Source organism: Kwoniella botswanensis, chromosome 1 (genome assembly GCF_036426115.1).
Source record: "Kwoniella botswanensis chromosome 1, complete sequence".
In the NCBI taxonomy this organism is placed as follows: Eukaryota; Fungi; Basidiomycota; class Tremellomycetes; order Tremellales; family Cryptococcaceae; genus Kwoniella; species Kwoniella botswanensis.
This window is the reverse complement of record NC_088599.1, coordinates 3,943,286-3,963,326: the sequence shown is the minus strand read 5'-3', so window position 1 is coordinate 3,963,326 and position 20,041 is coordinate 3,943,286. Positions and strand designations below refer to the sequence as shown.

General features: G+C 45.1%; 6 protein-coding genes across 6 annotated transcripts; 5 read left to right on the top strand and 1 right to left on the bottom strand.

Annotated features, from left to right (window-relative positions):
* Nucleotides 1-94: 94 nt before the first annotated feature.
* Nucleotides 95-6,210, top strand: L199_001495 (uncharacterized protein; the record flags this gene model as incomplete). Its single annotated transcript, XM_064887249.1, has 22 exons — nucleotides 95-129; nucleotides 187-335; nucleotides 397-525; nucleotides 804-933; nucleotides 993-1,137; nucleotides 1,199-1,267; nucleotides 1,323-1,433; nucleotides 1,491-1,699; nucleotides 1,787-1,852; nucleotides 1,900-1,980; nucleotides 2,033-2,055; nucleotides 2,118-2,389; nucleotides 2,437-2,491; nucleotides 2,546-2,562; nucleotides 2,616-3,084; nucleotides 3,129-3,651; nucleotides 3,704-3,885; nucleotides 3,938-5,538; nucleotides 5,597-5,709; nucleotides 5,769-5,855; nucleotides 5,921-6,026; nucleotides 6,097-6,210. 22 exons carry the CDS (start codon nucleotides 95-97, stop codon nucleotides 6,208-6,210), a joined length of 4,686 nt encoding a protein of 1,561 aa, XP_064743321.1.
* Nucleotides 6,211-7,417: 1,207 nt separating this feature from the next.
* On the top strand, nucleotides 7,418-10,767 carry L199_001494 (uncharacterized protein; the record flags this gene model as incomplete). Its single annotated transcript, XM_064887248.1, has 10 exons — nucleotides 7,418-8,914; nucleotides 8,982-9,177; nucleotides 9,250-9,430; nucleotides 9,510-9,676; nucleotides 9,763-9,884; nucleotides 9,950-10,055; nucleotides 10,118-10,280; nucleotides 10,354-10,455; nucleotides 10,550-10,663; nucleotides 10,734-10,767. 10 exons carry the CDS (start codon nucleotides 7,418-7,420, stop codon nucleotides 10,765-10,767), a joined length of 2,682 nt encoding a protein of 893 aa, XP_064743320.1.
* Nucleotides 10,768-11,580: 813 nt separating this feature from the next.
* L199_001493 (ribulose-phosphate 3-epimerase) lies at nucleotides 11,581-12,853 on the bottom strand (the record flags this gene model as incomplete). Its single annotated transcript, XM_064887247.1, has 5 exons — nucleotides 11,581-11,693; nucleotides 11,978-12,253; nucleotides 12,418-12,600; nucleotides 12,686-12,755; nucleotides 12,818-12,853. 5 exons carry the CDS (start codon nucleotides 12,851-12,853, stop codon nucleotides 11,581-11,583), a joined length of 678 nt encoding a protein of 225 aa, XP_064743319.1.
* Nucleotides 12,854-13,222: 369 nt separating this feature from the next.
* L199_001492 (pre-mRNA-splicing ATP-dependent RNA helicase PRP28) lies at nucleotides 13,223-15,931 on the top strand (the record flags this gene model as incomplete). Its single annotated transcript, XM_064887246.1, has 6 exons — nucleotides 13,223-13,291; nucleotides 13,443-13,626; nucleotides 13,734-14,241; nucleotides 14,375-14,676; nucleotides 14,734-15,842; nucleotides 15,905-15,931. 6 exons carry the CDS (start codon nucleotides 13,223-13,225, stop codon nucleotides 15,929-15,931), a joined length of 2,199 nt encoding a protein of 732 aa, XP_064743318.1.
* Nucleotides 15,932-16,451: 520 nt separating this feature from the next.
* L199_001491 (uncharacterized protein) lies at nucleotides 16,452-17,551 on the top strand (the record flags this gene model as incomplete). The annotated part of the gene is made up of 2 exons (XM_064887245.1): nucleotides 16,452-17,042; nucleotides 17,147-17,551. The coding sequence occupies 2 exons, from the start codon at nucleotides 16,452-16,454 to the stop codon at nucleotides 17,549-17,551; spliced, it is 996 nt and encodes a 331-aa protein (XP_064743317.1).
* Nucleotides 17,552-18,455: 904 nt separating this feature from the next.
* Nucleotides 18,456-19,524, top strand: L199_001490 (uncharacterized protein; the record flags this gene model as incomplete). The annotated part of the gene is made up of 3 exons (XM_064887244.1): nucleotides 18,456-18,799; nucleotides 18,867-19,242; nucleotides 19,336-19,524. 3 exons carry the CDS (start codon nucleotides 18,456-18,458, stop codon nucleotides 19,522-19,524), a joined length of 909 nt encoding a protein of 302 aa, XP_064743316.1.
* Nucleotides 19,525-20,041: the final 517 nt, after the last annotated feature.

Genomic DNA, 20,041 nt, shown 5'->3' with positions numbered 1-20,041 from the left:
GCTGAAGAAAAGCATTGTGGTAGAAAGGTGTAATTACGTACAGAGAATACCTCCTTGGGCTTCACTTACCAGTCCAAGCCCACTACCCGTTAAGATGTCAGGAGGAGGAAATATAAAGGTAGTAGTACGGTATGTGTGCTCATCTTCCGCCTTAGAGATAGAAGGTTGAATTGGATTGTATCATAGATGTCGTCCGCTAAACTCTCGAGAGTTGGCGAGAGGTGCCAAGGGTCTGATTCGCATGGAAGGTAATCAAACCATCTTAGATCCGCCAGAACAGACTGGACAAACTTCAGGTAGAGCAACGGAGAAGAAACCTATGAACTTCTCCTTTGGTAAGCTCTTCTTGCCCGGATCTCCTATACGGGATATACATAGCTTACTCAAGCTGGATAGACAAATCATACTGGTCGGCTGGACCTCGAGATGATCCCAAATACGCCTCGCAGCAGACTTTGTACGATGATTTAGGTGTGGAATTGCTGGATCATAGTTTCGAAGGGTTCAATACTTGTATCTTTGCTTGTGAGTCACCATGCAGTCCTATATAAGCTATAAGCTGAAGCTCAGCAGATGGACAGACGGGAAGGTAAGCTAGTCTCATCGATGACAAGGGGGCCAGAGAAAGAGCTGATACGGAAACCAAACGGGATGTAGTGGGAAAAGTTGTGAGTCGGAATGTTCGCTCTTAGCCTACATCTCCTATTGCTAATGCCTCGTCCAGACTCGATGATGGGATGTAAGTTCTTGTCTCTGCATTATCGCCTTGCCAAGAGTATTGTCTTGATACAAATGCCATGTAGACGGCGCAGACAAAGGTATCATCCCCTTGACGACCTCTGAGCTATTTAGACGGGTAGAACAGCGGTCTGAGAAGGAGTCGGCACTGTCATATACTGTCGAGGTATCTTATATAGAGATATACAACGAAAAGTGAGTCGTATATAAACTCAGAGCATGCCAGAGGACTGCTGATGTCCTACCCGTCGAAGGGTACGAGACCTGCTCAATCCGAAGAACAAGGGAAACCTGAAAGTTCGGGAACACCCATCCCTAGGTCCTTATGTGGAGGATCTGAGTCGGCTGGTGGTGGAGAATTACAATCAGATGATGACCTTGATGGACGAGGGTAACAAGGTATGTCAGCTAAGTCGATCATTTTAATAGATGATAATAATGAGCTGACGGGGATGAATAGGCTCGTACAGTCGCTTCGACCAACATGAACGAAACTTCTTCCCGATCACACGCGGTGTTTACTGTCATTGTAAGCTCACAAAACTGTAACGAATTCGAAGCAAGCTTACAAGAGATCTTATCAGCTTACGCAAAAACGACATGACCCTCAAACCAATATGACCGGAGAGAAGGTATCGAAGATATCTTTGGTGGATCTAGCAGGTAGCGAAAGGCAAGCTTCGACTGGTGCTACTGTAGGTCACAACCTTTCGACCATCTGAGCATGGTATAACTAAATGATTTCGGTGTAGGGGACGAGGCTGAAAGAGGGTGCCAACATCAATAAATCGCTCACTACTCTCGGAAAAGTCATTGCTGCCCTTGCTCAAGCTAGTACAGACCATAGCAAGGGAAAGAAGAAAAAAGACGATTTCGTGCCATATCGAGATTCGGTGTTGACTTGGTTATTGAAAGAGAGTTTGGGTGGAAATTCAAAGACTGCTATGATTGCTGCTATCTCGTAAGTTGTATCTCTGCGTCATATGCCAGAAGATGTATGGGTAGTGGCTGAATGTTTAATGATCACAGCCCGGCTGATTGTGAGTAGAATCTTCTGTGTCGTCGTTGAACTGTCGCTTACATGGGAATGGGCGACAGATGAAGAGACTTTAAGGTGAGTTTAACAAAATAAGCTATGACGGAAATTGACCATTTTTGCAGTACTTTGCGATATGCGGACGCAGCCAAGAAGATCAAAACCCATGCTGTTGTCAACGAAGATCCAAACGCCAAACTCATTAGGTACGTCAGCTGCCTTCCTTCGAGCTTTGCACTAATTGCGCCATATCTATAGAGAGCTCAAAGAGGAACTCGAATGTGAGTCAGATGATAGCATTACAGCATGCCGAATGGTCGTTTCTGACTTCCATCTGTAATAGTACTCCGAAACCGTGTTTCGACCGGCGGAGGACTCGATGAAGCTACCTATGATCCTGCAATCCCACCTGAGAAGCAAATTGTCACCTACAGAACTAAAGAAGGTGAAATCAAGAAAGTCTCAAAGCTCGAATTGCAAGATCAGCTACAAGCGTCTGAGAAGCTCATGGAAAGCTTGAACTTGACTTGGGAAGAGAAGATGGAGAAAACACAGAAAATACATGTGGAGAGAGAGAAAGCGCTAGAAGAGCTTGGTATCAGTATAGACAAAGATGTGAGCTTTTGGAACTCTTAGCGGACGCTCCAGCTGACTTCAAGCAGATGGTCGGCGTACATGCGCCGCAACGGCATCCGTCTTTGGTCAATCTGAATGAGGGTAAGTCGTCCCACAACCATGAAGATTACAGAAGAAGCTGACAAAATACCTTAGACCCCCTCATGTCGGAGGTGTGTGATATTGTATATATCGGAACGATTGGAACTGATAACATCTTGTGTAGTGCTTGATATATCAACTGAAGCCGGGAACAACTGTGGCCGGGAGCGTTGATGATACCAAGGCCCACATAAAGCTATCGGGCGCTCATATACTACCCGAACACTGTATATTTACCAACGAAGAAGGCGTAGTGACAGTCGAAGCTATGCCTGATGCGCGGACGTTTGTAAATGGGAAACGGGTACCGCCGAAGGCGCCCATCAAATTGCAGAATGGCTTTCGGGTGATACTGGGTGATTTCCACGTTTTCCGGTTCAATGATCCAGCTTCTGTACGAGCTCAGCGACAAAAGCTGCAGGGTTCTGTCAGTATCGATAATCTTTCTGGCGTCGTTGGTGGAATCAGACCAGATTTGCCCAGCAGTCGACCCGATGCTGAATTGATGGACTGGACGGCTGCAAGGAGGGAAGTAGCGGATATCGAGAAGCTAGGTGATCATGATCTTGACAGGCTGTTTGATGATATCGTGAGTGAGTTAGACAACGGAGCTGGGCTGATGCTGTATAGGTCAAAGTGCGAACTCAACGAAAAAGACCTGAAAGCCGATATGATATATCTGCGGAATTGGAATCTCGGTTGATGTCAGCTTCAGAGACTCAGGAATCTCTCGACCCAAGCAGTAACCCTTGGGCGAATGGGCAAATGGCCACGACCATGACATCGAACAGTGTTGGTACACCAGTCGCTCAGAATAACGATAAGTCTAATCTGGAAGAAGGCTCTGAAGCTGGAACGGAACATCCGTTACCGCAAATATCCCAAATTCCCCCTGTTCAAAAGCCTTCTGATTCTGCTTTGCATCAAGAGCATTTGACGAGGCAGCTCAAGACAATGGCTCAGGAAGTGAAAAGAATACGATCTCAAGCTGCGGCTGCCCGAGCGATGGAACAGACCTCGATCGAACCTGCTAATTGGACATCTAGAGAGTTAAGACTGGTTCAAGACGCGGTGCGGAGATGGAAACGGCTAAGGTTGTTTGCCATGGCGGAGGAGATCCTTATGGGTGCTGTCAATGTCAGAGAAGCGAATGTCATTGCGTAAGCCAATTGTCGCTTCTGAGTGCTTATAAAAAGTTGATGGTCTGTGCAGCCGGGAGATGGGTGAACAGGTCTCTTACAACTTCCTTATAGTCGACGGTGTTGTCGCATCACCTACTTCCTCACTGGACAAATGCAACGGTATAGTAGAGTTTGAGGATGTGTCAGATACTGTTACCTCGAATACCGCAGGCGCAGCCGTGGTTATCAAGGTGATCGATAAAGTATCCCAATGTGAGCATCATTCTTGCTTGCGATCGACCTGCTCTAGCTGACTCGTATTAAGCGATCTACGTGTGGGATTTACATAGATTCCAACAGCAGCTCTCCAAAATGAGACGATCTCTCGTGCTCAAGCAGAATCCCAACTACTCGGTCCATTTCCGGGTTGATGGTACCTTCACCGATACGCTTCCGCCTTCGTACTCATTTGTTGGATCTGCTAAAGCACCTCTTCGGCTGTTGGCGAATCAACTATCCTACACTACTACCGTACCCATCGTATGCCAGTATACCATGGAAGCGATCGGTTCTTGTAGAGTCAACTTCAAGTCTTCTTCTCCGCCATCATCCGGCATAGCAACACCTGAATCCTCCTGGATATCTCTGAACAACGTTTTGACAGTCGGGAATAAGCTCACCTTCACGATCACTATCGGCGGAGTCAAAGGCCTTTCCTCGGTAGATTACGCTTCAATCCATGCGCAGACTCGACTTTCATCCCTGGTCGGATCTAGTGTCGTATCGGAAGATATATTCGCTTCTCTCCCAATCGATCTCGACAAGACGTCTGTCGCTCATCTCAATCTCAAAAGGACCATCTCTGTGATTCTCACAGAAGAGATGATCAGTCACATACAGGGTAGCTATGCAACGATCGAATTTTTCGCGAAGGTCCGTACAGAATACCTCGAAAGGTTGGAGCGATGGGATAAGACCAGGGAAGCGAGTCCACCCGATTCTATCCCTGGTACTCCTAGAGAACTAGACGAGGTGAAACCTGCTATGCGAAGATGTGAGACGGATTTTGTGGGACATGAGCATCATGATATTCTCGCTTCAATCGAGATACGAGAGTTAGCTTCGAATGGTGATTATATACCTTGCGAAGTGTTCGATGATATCTTTCAACTTCATCAAGGCTTACAACGTCGACTGCATGTCAAGCTTACCCATTCATCTGGGAAAGCGTTCCCGTGGGAGAGAATCCAGCATCTCAGTACGAGCGATATCCGTGTGGTCGATAAAAGCAATATATCGAGTATTAGCAAATCCCATGTAGAGATGCGGTTGAATACTCAAGATATAAATCATCTACCTGACGGGACGTCGGTACTGGAAGGGTCGGGAGTATGGGACACATCTTCTCATGGATGTAAACAGCTAGATCGACGTACACCTTCAGACCAATATTTACTCCTCAAGTTGAGCTTTTTGGTCGATGTTCAAACTTTGGATGAACCTGCGATCTTACGGATGGATCTGAGAGTTAAGATACTGGGCAGAGATTCCAGAAGATCTTCAATTTTCTCTACAATATTCGCATCTACCAAGATATACAATTCGGTCACATCCATCTTTGCCATTGATCTCACACCGCCTATAGCGAGATCAACCGATGACCTGTGGAGATTGGATACGTCCAAGAAACACGTCAAAGGTGAAGAAGTATTAAAAGGCGAATGGAGACCTAGAAGTTTAAGTTTGATTGAGGATTTTATGAAGATGCAAAGGACAATTAGGAATCTGGCTGATGTTCAGGCGACTCAATCGATATTGGAGGTGATGGGGGACATAGAGAGGAAGGATCTTGATAAAGATGAGAGAGCGAGGTTAATGAAGAGGTGTTTGGAGTTGTGGAAGATGGAAATGGATCAAAGGATTATAGTGAGTTGGCGTGGTTCACTCCTGTTATGTAAGCTGACGGGATTCGACATTTCAATAGATTAATGTCAAAAGGGAAACACCCGAGGAAGAAGCTGTAGCTCGTAAATTGAGGAAACTTCTGCCTGACTTAGAACCGAAATTGGTACCTACGGTGAATATACAGCCTAAAGTGTGAGTTTGTGTCACTCACATCCCAATGTTTCATTCTCGAGCTTACGAATATGGTACAGTGAGACTGTGATAAGAAGTGGACCTTTGGTGTTGCTGAGAGATTCTCAGAATAATCAATGGTCGAAATTGATTTTTGTGCTAAGGAGGTAAGTGAATATCTTCCATGACATACCATACACATACGTCCAGTGGTTTGATGATAATTTGAAAGGCCATATCTCCATATACATGAAACGCCAAACTCGAGAGAATTCCAAATTATCAATCTATCCAAGGCGAATGTAACTCCCAGTCCAGATGTAGAGATGCTTCTTGGTGTAAGTTCAACTCTTTAGACAAACCTAAACAGGGTGTACATATTGACAGTATGTGTGGTTATGGTTGTAGCGAAAGAATGCTTTTACCATTTTTACACCAACCAATTCGTATATCCTACAAGCTGCTTCGGAGAAGGATATGAGAGATTGGATTGGGGTGATCAGTACGAGTAGTGAATTATGAGTGGGTTTGGTGGACTGAGCATACGTTCTCGGAATGTTATACCTTGCATTATGATTATGTTTATGTATAAATTCAATCTTACGAATAATGACCTTGATTACGATACGGAATGGATATGTTTTGCTATATGATGCATACGGTTTTGTAACTCGCATAAGGTAGACTGCTTATGATTGCTCCAGGAGACAGAGTGAAATACTTTGATCATCTGACTGGGATGGTCCATCTCTTTCGCCACTGTGCCAATCGCATACAGCACGAGTATGAGTATTGCGTGCAAGGTAAGCGTGATGAGGAGAAAAGGGTTTGAAGGCTTAGGTAAAGTGGAGAACAATAAGATGAAAGGGTGAATCTCCGATAGAATGATTATTGGAAAGTCTCCGTTGCTGTGTGAAATGTGCAACGCAGTCTATTGCACCAAAAATGGGGTTAAGGGGGATGGATTGTGTATCCTATATCGCATAGTGAGGGGTTTGTTCAATCATTTTGAAAGGAAGGAAAGAGTTCTGTCACAGTAGTGTATTGCTATACGTTGCATCTCTGACATTGACCGGAGCTTCACCGGACTCCAACCCTTTCTGTTATAACATCGAATCTTGCTCGTACTCCTTGTTTAGGATACAGGGATGAGTGATTTGCAGCCCAGGTCATACATGATCGTTATCTAGCTGGAAGGCTGTCTGTCTTGTTGTCGAGAATCATAACACTCCCCTCCGTTCGTTCCAAGGAAGGGATCATACATTTCATATATAAGCTATGTTGGTTACAGATGCGAAAGGGGAAAAGGGAAGGGGAACGCAGGGTGAAGGACGTGCCGATTACACATTATCTACTAAGCCTTTTACATCGTTTATCGTATATCGTATATGAACGTGCATATCTATACATCGTCATCTGCTCTTCTATATGATCACATGCCATCAGAGATAAATCGACCTTATCCATTGCATATGCTACGAAATGAAAGAGTAGATTTGCAAATAAAATAGAGAAAAGAAGGAGAACATCCTAAAATCACAGCCAATATAACGGGTAAGATCATAGACCACTAAACCCGCGTCAATCCACCACTACCACCGCTACCACTGACTGTCAAACCACCATCGACGCTCTTCCCTCCCGAATCAATCTATTCATCATATCGTCTCTACTATCAACACCAGCACACCCTCCCCCTTCCCCCCTCTTACCACCTCCAATCGGTCTCATGAGCAGACATCATCACCAACACTTGTCTTCTCCCATATACCAGGATCAGCATCACAACCCGTTAACTAGTACCTCTACCTCTGTACCAAATACTCGATTCGACAACCAAGACCACGATCACCTCTATCAGTCTTCTTCCCTTCTCTCACCTCCCAATACATCCCAGCTCAGAGAACCATATTATCAAGAGCATCCTGCTCAGATACCGAGTATAATCCCGCCTAGAGCCCCATCGCTGTTCCAGCCTCCTCCACCGAGAGAGGATACAGGATACCGATTAGAAAGCAGGGGGAGAATACCCGCTCTACGTATACCTCCAGTCCCCTATAGAAGAGATAGTAATACCAACACCAATTCATTATCTGGTATTATATCAGAATCATCACGATCACCATACGAACAACCTCTACTACCACCCATTCAAGGATCTTCTTCCTCTAGTGGAATCGGGTCTAATACCAAATATCACTTGTTCGGCCAACCTAGTCCGTCTTCCCATTCCCATTCCCACTCCCACTCTAGATCACCTTACGCCGGTCATTTCTACAACAATCCTCTATCGGCAAGTTCGAGCTCGACAAGTTACTCGATAGAAAGGGGATTACGTTCACCTAATCCACCTTTAACCGCTGGACTCTTACACCAAAATCATCTCTGGCCTCCTCATACTCTACCACCGCCTTTAGATTCATCCCCTCATCCGCATACTCACACTCACTCGCACTCGCATTCGCTATCAATCTCAAAGTCACCTCAGGCAATACCTCTACCGCACTTCCGTCGTGACTCTATTGGAAGCAGCAATCCGATATACTACAGTAGTGAAATACCTAGTGTTCCCGGTCAATCCAATTCGCAGTACAATTACCGTGAATCGCCCCCTCATTCCACAACTACGACTACGCCTTATTTCCCATCTGCCCACCACTCAGTTTCTTATTCAAGTGGATATACAAGACAATCGTCACCTGTACATATCCCACCTCCATTAAGATTCAGATATTCCGCTTCTCCTCCACCTTTGCTACCTCAACCACTAGACGAAATCAACATGCCACCTCGGAAGAAGGTCACTGGGGATTCCTCGACGACCACCACCCCGCGTACGATGTCGTCTGCAACTGGGATTGGCGGGTCCGGATCGGTCTCGAGGAGCGGTAGGAAAGGTGTTAATGGGAAGGGATGGACGATGGAACATACTTATGATTCAGTTGGACAAAAGAAGGAAATTATCGTTATCGATGATTCGCAATCACCCTCGGTTCATCAACAAACCCAACCGATCAGGAAGAGGACGAGAGCTCAGGTCGCTGCCGAACAGGCTCAGGCGCAGGCGCACGAACAGGCTCTGCACCAATCTCAAAATAGCATTTATAATGGAAATGCCAATGGACATGGATCAACCTCGAGTCTGATTTCGTCAACGAAGAAGAGAAAGATGGATGAAGGAAGCGAACATGGCAGTGTTAAGAAAGCCAAGGGCAAATTGGCAAGTGTGAGTGAAAGACTCCTGCTCGGGAGATAAATCACTCGGTGAAGTATGCTGACGACTATGCTTATAGACCGCTACTTCCGCTTCTGTACAGGCTACTGGACAGTCATATGCCCACCAGCAATATGCGACGCAACAGAAGACTCAGCAGCCACAGAAAACTCAAGCTGCACCTCCTGCTCCACCTGGACAACCTGCTCCACCACCATGGGACGACGCAGAGGGTCATTATATCGTCAAACCGGATGATGTGATAGGTGGTCGATGTGAGTGTTGTTGATTTTTGATTAACTGGACGTAAGGCAATTTGCTGATCTCCTTACTTTCGCATGATACAGACAAGATCGTCCGTCTGCTGGGCCAAGGTACATTCGGTAAAGTAGTGGAAGCTAAACATATTGAAACGCGCAGGAAAGTGGCTATAAAAGTGATTCGAGCTGTACAGAAATATCGTGATGCCAGTAAGATCGAGATAAGGGTATTAGAAACATTGAAAAAGAATGATCCGAAGAATGACAAGTAAGTTTTCTTCTACCTGTCTTGCCTCATGAGTGGTCAATCTACTAGGTACTGACCGATTTGCTTCTTCCGTTCATAGCAAATGTATTCACCTTGATGAATATTTCGATTTCCGGAATCATCCTTGTCTAGTTTCTGAACTCTATGGGATGAGCGTATTCGATTTCTTAAAGCAGAATGGGTTCCAACCGTTCCCGGAGAAACATATACAGGATTTCGCGAGGAGTCTACTGAAGAGTGTAGCTTGTGAGTTGAGCCCTTCTCTGAGCTACCTCCATCGGCCATTTGGTCTTGTCCCCACGCTAACAGTATCATGTCTATTTGCGATCTAGTCTTGCATTCTCTCAAATTAGTTCACACTGATTTGAAACCCGAGAATATTTTGTTGTGCTCCAATGACGCTCGATTGGTGGGTCCTAGAGTAAAGAATTCCAAATCGAAATCTGTTCTGAGAGTGAGTCCACCTTTGAATGATGCTGATTCACCATGTATACCCCGCTGATGGTTATACTTTGTTAGAACACGGAAATACGGTTGATCGATTTTGGATCAGCTACGTTCGAGAATGAATATCACAGTTCAGTAGTCAGTACGAGACATTATCGTGCGCCTGAGATCATACTAGGTGAGTTGTAGTTAGCTAATCGGAAAGTAGGTGTAGAAGGTTTAGCTGATTCTGTTTTATAGGATTACCGTGGTCGTACCCTTGCGATATGTTCTCGATAGGATGTATCTTAGTCGAATTCTATACTGGAGATGCGCTTTTCCAGACACACGATAATTTAGAACATCTAGCTATGATGGAAGTGGTCATGGGTAAATTCAGTCAGAGGATGATCGAAAAAGGAAGGTGAGTCGTGCTGCTGAAATTCATTCTTGAAATGTAATTGTGTGAGAATGCTAATCTTCTGGCCGATCTGTAGACATAAGAAACCAGAGTTCTTCAGAGGCCCAAAGATCGATTTCCCCAATGCTACGGTATCGAAAGCTAGTAGGAAATATGTGAAGAACATGAGGAGCTTACAGTGAGTCAAAGCCCTTTCAGCGATTGCGTACTTCTGTGCAATCTATCAATTTCACTGGAACTCTTACTGATCTCCTGTGCCTTGCTCTTCGCAGAGATATAATAGCTCCGACGAACAAACATCAACATCAATTCTTGGATTTATGCTTGAGATTGTTGGATCATGATCCAGATGTAAGGTTGAAAGTGCAAGATGCATTACGGCACCCGTGAGTCTGTGTCATCTCTGGAGTATGCAGGATTGTAGACTGATTGTTGTGCGGTTGGTTGGTCGTATAGATACTTGAGGGAACCTATACCTGAACCAGCATAGAAGTGAATCATCGTAAATCATATCATGGGATATTATCTTAGTTAGTGCACGAATGGTGAGTTGGCGATACGTTGGTTCTGATCATATGTTGGAATGATGCTGACTTCCACCTATATGATTGATAGTCTGTGAACTATCTTTGCATGAACATACAATGTAGTTGATTATCCGCATGCTTTTCTAGTTTTGGTCAAAATTTCGTTTTTCTGTCTCGAACAAATTGTCATTTCCATTTTTCTTGGATCATATACATTCTTCATTCTCTTATGAGTTATCATATATCCCCTCTTTGGTTTACTTCTCGATATGTACTTATATTCATATGAGGTTTCGATAATAAGGTCAATCATTCTCATCATGCCATATAGATTCTTTCAAGTGTTTTCCCAAAACTCTCAACTACTCGTTACTGTCCTTTGATTTATCATATCAAATATCAAGATGAAGAAATGAATCAATGAATAAATCGTCAAACGTATCGGATAAAATGCTCATTGCCAATCGTATGCGGGGTGGTGCGGATTGAGATGTGGGAAGCTTGTGACTTCAGTGAATCGAAGGTTAAGCATGTTGACATACAGGTAGGCCGTTTCACAAGGATCCACTTGACGGGGATTATTTTGTTCGTGATACGACACTCTCCTCATGTTTATTATCAACGGGTGATTGGTGATCTCTAAGCTTGATTTTGTAATTAAAGTGTCAATTTTGATGACATGCTGAGGAATCTAAATACGGCTACATCAAAGCTCCCCTCCGATTTCTCATCCTTAAACCCCCATCTATCTTGTCGATGGCCACGTAGGTCTTGACCTATTTCTTCTGCTCGGCGATGACTTGATCGACGGTAGATCTCATCTCCTGGATTGTCTTTTTCGGATCTTCAGCTCCGAAGATAGCTGTTCCAGCTACGAGGACGTTTGAGCCTACGTCATAGTGAGGGATTAGCCATGTGTCGATAGTGGTCGTTCTCCTCTGCCTTCTCACCCACTCGTCTCCCACACACTACGATGTACGCCGTCCTCCATCTACGTCTCACATTCAAGTATGACGAGACATCCGCCCTTCCTCGCCTCGAGTCATCATTATCTTGACCTGTTGACTCAAACCATTCCTTTCCCTTCCAATACGCCCACATGCCCTCCTTTTCCCCTTCAACGTCTGACCGTACTCCCTGACTCCTGCATACTCGATGAAATAGTAAACTCACCAGCTCTAGCGCACTGACAAGCATTCCCTGATCCTACTCCACCGTCAACCTGGATATTCTTACCTGGGAACCTCTCTCGGAGCTCTTTGACCTTCTCCAAACATTCAGGCATGAATTTCTGACCACCGTGTCCTGGTCTGACGGTCATGACTAATAACATGTCGACGGCGTTTCCGAGCGATTCGGTGATGACGCTAGCGGGAGTTTCGGGTGATATGGCAAGGCCAACGAGCATGTCGTGTTGTTTGATTAGGGAGATGACTCCATCTGGGTCGGCTGGGGTGGGACAGGAGATATGAGGAGTAGTAAGTTAAATAGAGATGATGAACAATGAATAACAACGTCGGAGTCATTGAAGTCCATATTAGGGCGTATTATGATAGATTAGGGATATTAGAAAGTCAGCACTTTCTCAGCAGATAAGAGAGAAATCAACTCACAAGTAGCTTCATAATGGAAGGTATAACTCTTTCCACCAGCTTTCGCAACCTCCGGTACCCATTTGGCTGGATCGGCAACCATCATATGACAATCCATAAATATCTCTGGGACGTTCTTCTTCACCCATGTCAAGATCGGGGCACCCATCGTTATGTTGGGTACGAAGTTACCGTCCATGACGTCTAGATATGCATTTCATGTTAGCTTGGTTGGAGAAAGCGTTGAAAGTTGAGGTAAGTGAATTGCGAGCAAAGACGCCTTACTCACCCATATGTAACCAGTCGCACCCATTATCGATCATTCGTTGACATTCTTCTGACAATTTCGAAAGATCACTCTGCGAGTCACATCTCAGATAAGCTCCGGTGCCCATCCTTTTTAAAGCAGAGGTGGGCTCACAGCAAGGACGGAGGGAGAGATGATACACTTTGACATTTTGGTCGGTCTTTGGATAGTCAAGATGAGCTGATGGAGTACCTGTTATAGATATATAGACAGTAAACTTGTACAAACAGCAACATTTCAGTTGACTATCATATCTTTACCATCGTCATCGTCCCCACTGCCATTCCTCCCATCTCGGACCGACGGAACCTGATGCGCGTTCCTCGGTCGATATCCCATTTATCCATTTATCATATTTTATCCCGACAACACCTGACACCTTACACGCGACATCCCATTGTTTTGCCACCCACCGGCACACAACGTTTACCAATTCAAGATGAAAGACATCTATCATGCTCTCGTCTCTAACCATCTCAAAAGTACCTTGAAGAAACTCATGAAAGGATCACAATCGAAATGGCAGGACCACTATCAGTAGATGAGATATTAGCAAAACAAAAGGCAGAGAAAGAGGCAGCTTCAAAGGTAAGTATATCACATATCACACTCCCTTCCATCCCATCTCATCTCATTGTCACCCACCCGCTTACACTACTTGTCTTTGCATCTCTTCTATCGCTACCATCATGCGGGTTGTAGTAGACTGAACTGACTCATCTTTAAATCTCTCTTACAGCCCAAATTTCTGTCAAAAGCCGACCGAGCCAAGCTAGCATTGGAGAAACGGCAAGCCGAAGTGCAAACTCAGCAGGAAAGGGAAGAAGCTGAACGTAGACAGCGTATAGATTTTGAACGTGCTGCCGAGGAGGAAAGGAGGAGGGCTGATGCTGTCAGGTATGGTGCAGATGTTAGGGGATCATGTGAGTGTCCTCTCTTTTATGCTGTTACCCCACTCCCTATTCCCATTCCGGACTTTGTCTTTGTACTCTTTTCTTTTACGTACCGTATGCTGATATAAAACTCTCAGACGACCGATTCGGAAGACAAGAGTACGGACGACCCGATCCTCGATATACCAACGGCCATAATGCATCTCGGTCGAACTTACCTACCGGACCAAGAGGGAATGCTCCCCCCTCCGGACCTAGGGGGATGAGAGACTCTGGTACTCCTCTGCCATATAACGGTAATGGTAATGGACTGTCGACCGGACCTTCAACGCCCAAAGCTGGATCTTCAACTCCCGGACCAAATTCTCCCGGTGATGTCGCTCTACCGACAGATACAGAGCTGAACGCGTTGAAGGCTAGATATCTAGGTCAAAAAGTAGATGGGAAGAAACCTAGGTTGAGAAAAGCAAATGATAAGAAAGTGGTATTCGATTGGAACGAAAATGACGATACGACATTGAATGAACGTGGTACATGGACGATGGATATTAAGCAGAAAGGTCCAGGAGGTGCGATGTTTGGGGGGAGGTTAGCGGGTTTCGATGAAGGTGGTCAGAGGAGGGGTCAACAGGCTTTTACTGATAAGTAAGTGAATTCGAGATCTCACTGATTTGATGCTCTTTCGTCCTATCTCATCCTTCGCTCCCAGACTTTCAATATGTCACCTCCGGTTCCCCTGTCGGTCAATATACTGACTTTCTTTCGTCCCTCTTTGCAGCCACGCCGACGCCCTGGAACGTCGACGAGCAGGTAAAGGATCCAACGATGATCGACACTGGTCCGAAAAGCCTCTAGAAGAGATGAAAGATCGTGATTGGCGTATCTTCAGGGAAGATTTCGCTATCGCCGCCAGAGGTGGTAGTATTCCTGTCCCGCTACGGTCATGGAGAGAGTCGAATATACCGCTAAATATCTTGGACATAATCGAAGAGATTGGGTATAAAGAACCTTCACCTATTCAAAGACAGGCTATACCGATTGGTATGCAGAATAGGGATTTGATCGGTATCGCCAAGACTGGTAAGTATCCTGTTCCGACTCTGATTGCAAATTCTGAATGCTAATGACTATTCACAGGTTCCGGTAAAACCGCTGCTTTCGTCATACCCATGCTAGATTACATCGGTCATTTACCCCCATTCAATGACGAGAATCGACATAAAGGTCCTTACGCTTTGATCATGGCGCCAACTCGAGAGCTGGCTCAACAGATCGAACAAGAGGCTGCGCGATTCGCCAAGCCCCTAGGTTATAACTGTGTATCTATCGTTGGTGGTCGATCAGTAGAAGAACAGCAATTCAACTTACGAAACGGTGCCGAGATCATCATTGCTACTCCTGGTCGTCTAAAAGATATGATCGATAAATCAATGCTGGTCATGTCTCAATGTCGTTACGTCGTCATGGATGAAGCCGATAGAATGGTCGATCTAGGTTTCGAATTGGATCTCAACTTCATCTTAGATGCCATGCCTGCTACGTTCATCAAACCGGATGATGCTGAGATCAATCACGCGTTGAAGTCGGGTGAATGGCAAGGATGGAGAGTGACCACCTTGTTCTCCGCTACTATGCCTCCTGCTGTCGAACGATTGGCTAGAAAGTACCTTAGAAAACCTGCAACAGTCACTATCGGTAATGCGGGTGAGGCGGTCGATACCGTCGAACAACGAGTCGAGTTCGTCTACGGTGGAGAGGAGAAGAGGAAATCGAGACTTATCGAGATCTTGCGAACTATCGGCTTACCTCCGCCTATCATCATATTCGTTAATCAGAAGAAGACCGCTGATATGGTACTTCGATATGTTCAACAAGCCGGCTTGAGTGGTGTCTCTTTACATTCAGGTAAATCGCAAGAACAGAGAGAAAGTTCGCTTCAAGCTTTACGTGATGGTCAGGTATCTGTTTTGGTGGCCACAGATCTGGCAGGAAGAGGTATAGATGTACCGGATGTCTCGTTGGTTATCAATTGGCAAATGTCGGATACGATTGAGAAGTATGTTCATAGAATTGGAAGAACAGGTAGAGCGGGTAAGAATGGTCTGGCAATTACATTTTTGACCAATGACGATGATGAGGTCATGTATGATTTGAGGGTCGAGGTGGAAAAATCAAAAATGTCAAAGATGAATCCTGAATTGGCGAGACATGAGGCTGCGAAGACGAAAGTGACGAGGGAGATGAAGGTGAGTAGGATACGGTTGTCGTATTGTGCGGATTCGAGCTGATGATGATATTATGTTTGCAGAGAAAGAGGGATGATAACGATGAGTAGATGCCGACTGAAAGTGTTGTTGGCTTAAGAAGGAAGTGTGGGTATTGTGGATCACTCAGTCAATCAAGTATCATACGGAACAAGAGAATAGTGATGTCCATATGCTATGGTGCATAAGTCGATGCGGATCATGTATCTTTGCTATCATTCAATATCAACATGCATATCTGTGTGATAGATACTCTAGTACTTATATCTTGGACTCGGCCATTGACCTTTGACCGGTTATTCGGCCTGTTGCTTTGGCGTGATTTTGTTTTGGTCGTCGAGGTCTTATTGTTCAAAAGCTCGAGCGACAGCAACGACAATGATCCGTGCATGACGTTCAGGACACCTATTTTTAAGTACGTTGACAATACCTCTACACCGTCGAATATCGCATACATTCGCCGACATCACTGCATGAGATACGTGAAGGGACAGCTGCTGCTAGACCAACATTAACAACCTTGGCCCTTGAATATCGAGCGTTCAACTCACTTCTTATCGTCAAACCGAAGGAAAATTGCAAATTGTTCCAATGCCAGACTCACTCGAGACAGCCGCTCTCAACGGCTCATTATACACTTTCGATGACTCTCCTCCCTCTCCAGCACGTTCAAACTCCTCAGCATCGCTCCTGAATACAGACGATGAGTTAGGTTCAGACTTGGACGATGGGCCATCTTCAAGTAAAATAGGTCAAAGAGGGGATACATCCGGTAAGGGTGTACCGCCAGTAAATGGTAGTCAGATAGAGCATGATGGACCTCAGACTGGACCTAAGGGGGTGATATCGGATCGAAAAGCCCATTCGACGATCCAACAACAGCGGAGAGATAAAGAATTGAATGATAAGGTATTAGAACAGAATAGGAAAGCTCTGATAGGATTGACGGTACATGAGGAGGACCAGCTCAGGAAAAGAGAGGAGGAGGAGAAAGAATTGGATGGATGGAGGAGGAGAAGGAAAGAACAGCTGATTAGAAATATGGAACAGGATGAGGATGAGGGTGAAGATGATGGTAGGAGACAGAGTATCAAGAGGGACGGATTGAGGGAGTTGGACAAGACCAATTTCATAGATGCTGTCGAGAGGAATGGGTGGGTGGTGGTCCTAATCTATGAACCTGTAAGTTATGCTTGTCATGGGTTCTACATCGCTGTCGTAGAACTCGCATGTGGTATGTTCATATCATACAGCGTAACTGACTGACGTTTCTCCATGATATATAGGAGATACCCCGCTGCGTCTCCCTTCTCGCATCCCTCTTACATCTCTCACTCAACCTTCCTTCCCCTTCTATTCTTTCAAACCCAATAACATTGTACAAGGCCCGCGCGACATCCTTGCAATTCTCAATTTTACCTCCCACTTCATCAACCATCACACAGTACGAATATGAAGAACCGATAGGTATACCTGATCCTGACGTATTACCTACGATGTTGGTCTACAAGGATGGCGAGTTGGAGAAGAATTGGGTGAGGGTCGATTGGGAAGTAGATGAGAGTGGGGTGGAAGGGCTATTGAGGAAGGAAGGGATAATACCCTCGGTAGGAGCAGGAAAGATGGGAGCGCGGGTGGGGATCAATAGGAGCAGGGACTTGTTGGATGACGAGGACGATGAGGATGAGTAGAGTCGGAGCTTCACAGGTCCGATCCACTCTTCGCGTAAGTGTATATAATGCATAACTCAAAATCAACCATCTATTGTGCACCGCTGCTCTATAACTCTTCCGGCCGCGCCGAGGGGGGAGAAACATAGCTCATGATTTTACAGCTTTTGTCACGGGTATCTATGATGTTCCGCATGTCGGTCGTGTGATAGCAATGTGTATGAGCTTGATGAGCATAGAGAACACCATAGAAAGTGCATTGCTACGTTTCCGAAGATAGTGGTTGCTGTTCTCCCTCTGCTTTTAGGCTTACAGTAAGGTAGACGCGACGCGTCGGAATAAGAGCTACACAGATTGACCTCGTTTTTTTTCTGTTTCTTTCTTCCCAGAATGTCGGTTTATGTCTAGAAGACACTTCTTCGGAATCAGCTCCCACATTATGGAAAAAACCCTATCGTATACAACTTAACTCTGTTTGTAGTCATAACCAAGCGTTTCGTACGTCTTTTACTACCTACGATGTTCATGCATGCCCCTAGTATGGCTTCAAAGCTGCCTCGAGACGAATCTGAAACATCATAAAACATCATACGACATGTGTCTTCGCATTGGGACAACACTCCGATGCTGGCGACTTCATCAACAAATTGCGGATTTTGCGCTGTTTCGCCCTCTCTCGAAACAGACTTCTGCCTCCTGATTTGTTTATGAGCTTACCATACCCGTATGTTTGACCTTTCTGGCATGTATATGTAGCCATACGTAGGCTGACGACAAGAGAAGGTAGTGGAAAGCATGTGCTCAAGACTGAAGAATGATAAGAACCGAAGCTATTCCCTTGTCCCCTTATCCCCCTTCTGTCTATCTTATCTATCTTCTCCTATTCCATTCAGCACGCTACAGTAGATTGATCATCACTTACATTATGGGTAACAAACATTCCAAACCCCCTGCATCTTCGTCTGACAAGTCCAAGAATCTCGATACAGCCTCAGTGCTTGAGAAGTTCAGAGAGGCGTATTCCAACGGCTCAGGCAACCTTAATCAATCGGCAACATCCTTTCGACCACCCCCACCATATCCCATGGATGATGCCAATAACTCCCCGAATCAAGATAGCAACAACGAACAAGTCGTTCAGCCTGCATCTGCGCCTGAGCCCAAACATGAATGCCCTCAGCATATGGTAGTCCCTGTCACTGACATTAAGTTGTATACCAGTGATGGGAAATATGTGGTTATAGACGGACTTGCTTTATTTTTTACAAGGTCAGTGATCAGCTACAAACCATATTTCCATACGAAAAGATATACCTAATGGTGATCGAAACTTTAGTGATGACTTTTTCGACAAACTGAATTACATTGCTGGCCAAACGCCTACTCGAAGTCTCCGATTTCACGATGAGAGGTATGAGACATACGATGTCCTCTCGAGGTACAAGACCCTCGTAGAGGGAAAAGAACTTACCCCTCCTGACAAATCCGAGAATCCAAAGAGGGAATGTGAATTAATCGGAGATCTGATTTACAAGTTGAACTTGTGGAAAGGAACAAACATTCTGAATATCCTAAAATTTCAACTTATCAATTGGATCTATCAGGGTCAGGTCAGCCCCAAACATGCTATCACTCTGGCGGGTAAGTTGAATGATCCGAAATTGGTTGGAACCGTTATGAAGTGTGAAGCGCAAAGGGAGTATGAACGAAATGTAAGTTCGACGCAGTTGGGTATGCAATGTTGCTGTCAAATCACAGGATCAAAGGTCTATCCGAAATGCTCATATACAATTATGTATCGCTAGAACCCACTTATCAGCCTCGATAAGCATATGACCACCTCGACCGTGGTTGCCGTTGAAAATTGGAAAGAGTACATCCCAACCCGATGGCAAGAAGCTTTCGGAAGAGCTATTGAAGAGACTTCCAGTATGGGTGATACCGACGAGAGATGGAAGGCATGTGCAGATGCTTTTGAGAAGGCACTTGCATAAGTAGCCTAGGAGCGAGCGAGGCGTGAATGCAAATGTATGAAATAGTCGTAGTGTAAGTATTCAATGTGATATGAAATGAATAAGCAATGCTAGTGGACCAAATGCATGCGTTACGCATGACGATCATCGGTTAATATAGATGATATGAGAGCGGCATCAAAATCACGTGACGATGGGTATTGATGTGGCGTGCCACTTTCGCTCGTCCATTATTCACAGTAATGACACCACTGTCGGCCAATCATTTTCATCTCGTTTGTGAGCATCGTCAGGTGTCAAAAAGGTCAAGCGGCGAGAGAGGTCAATAGGGATTAAGTAGGTCACCATCACCAGCGAAGTTGGGAGAGGGGAAGTGTTGTAAATGCATGTATGATCTTGAGTCAAAGTACGTTCAGTCAAAAATCCTCATATGGCAAGATGGTGAAGATGCGAGATATTATGAAAGTTGTATACATTCCTTTTCCCCATTCTTAACTTGTGTCCAGATGGTCTCAGAGGAGTATGGTATCTACAGGAT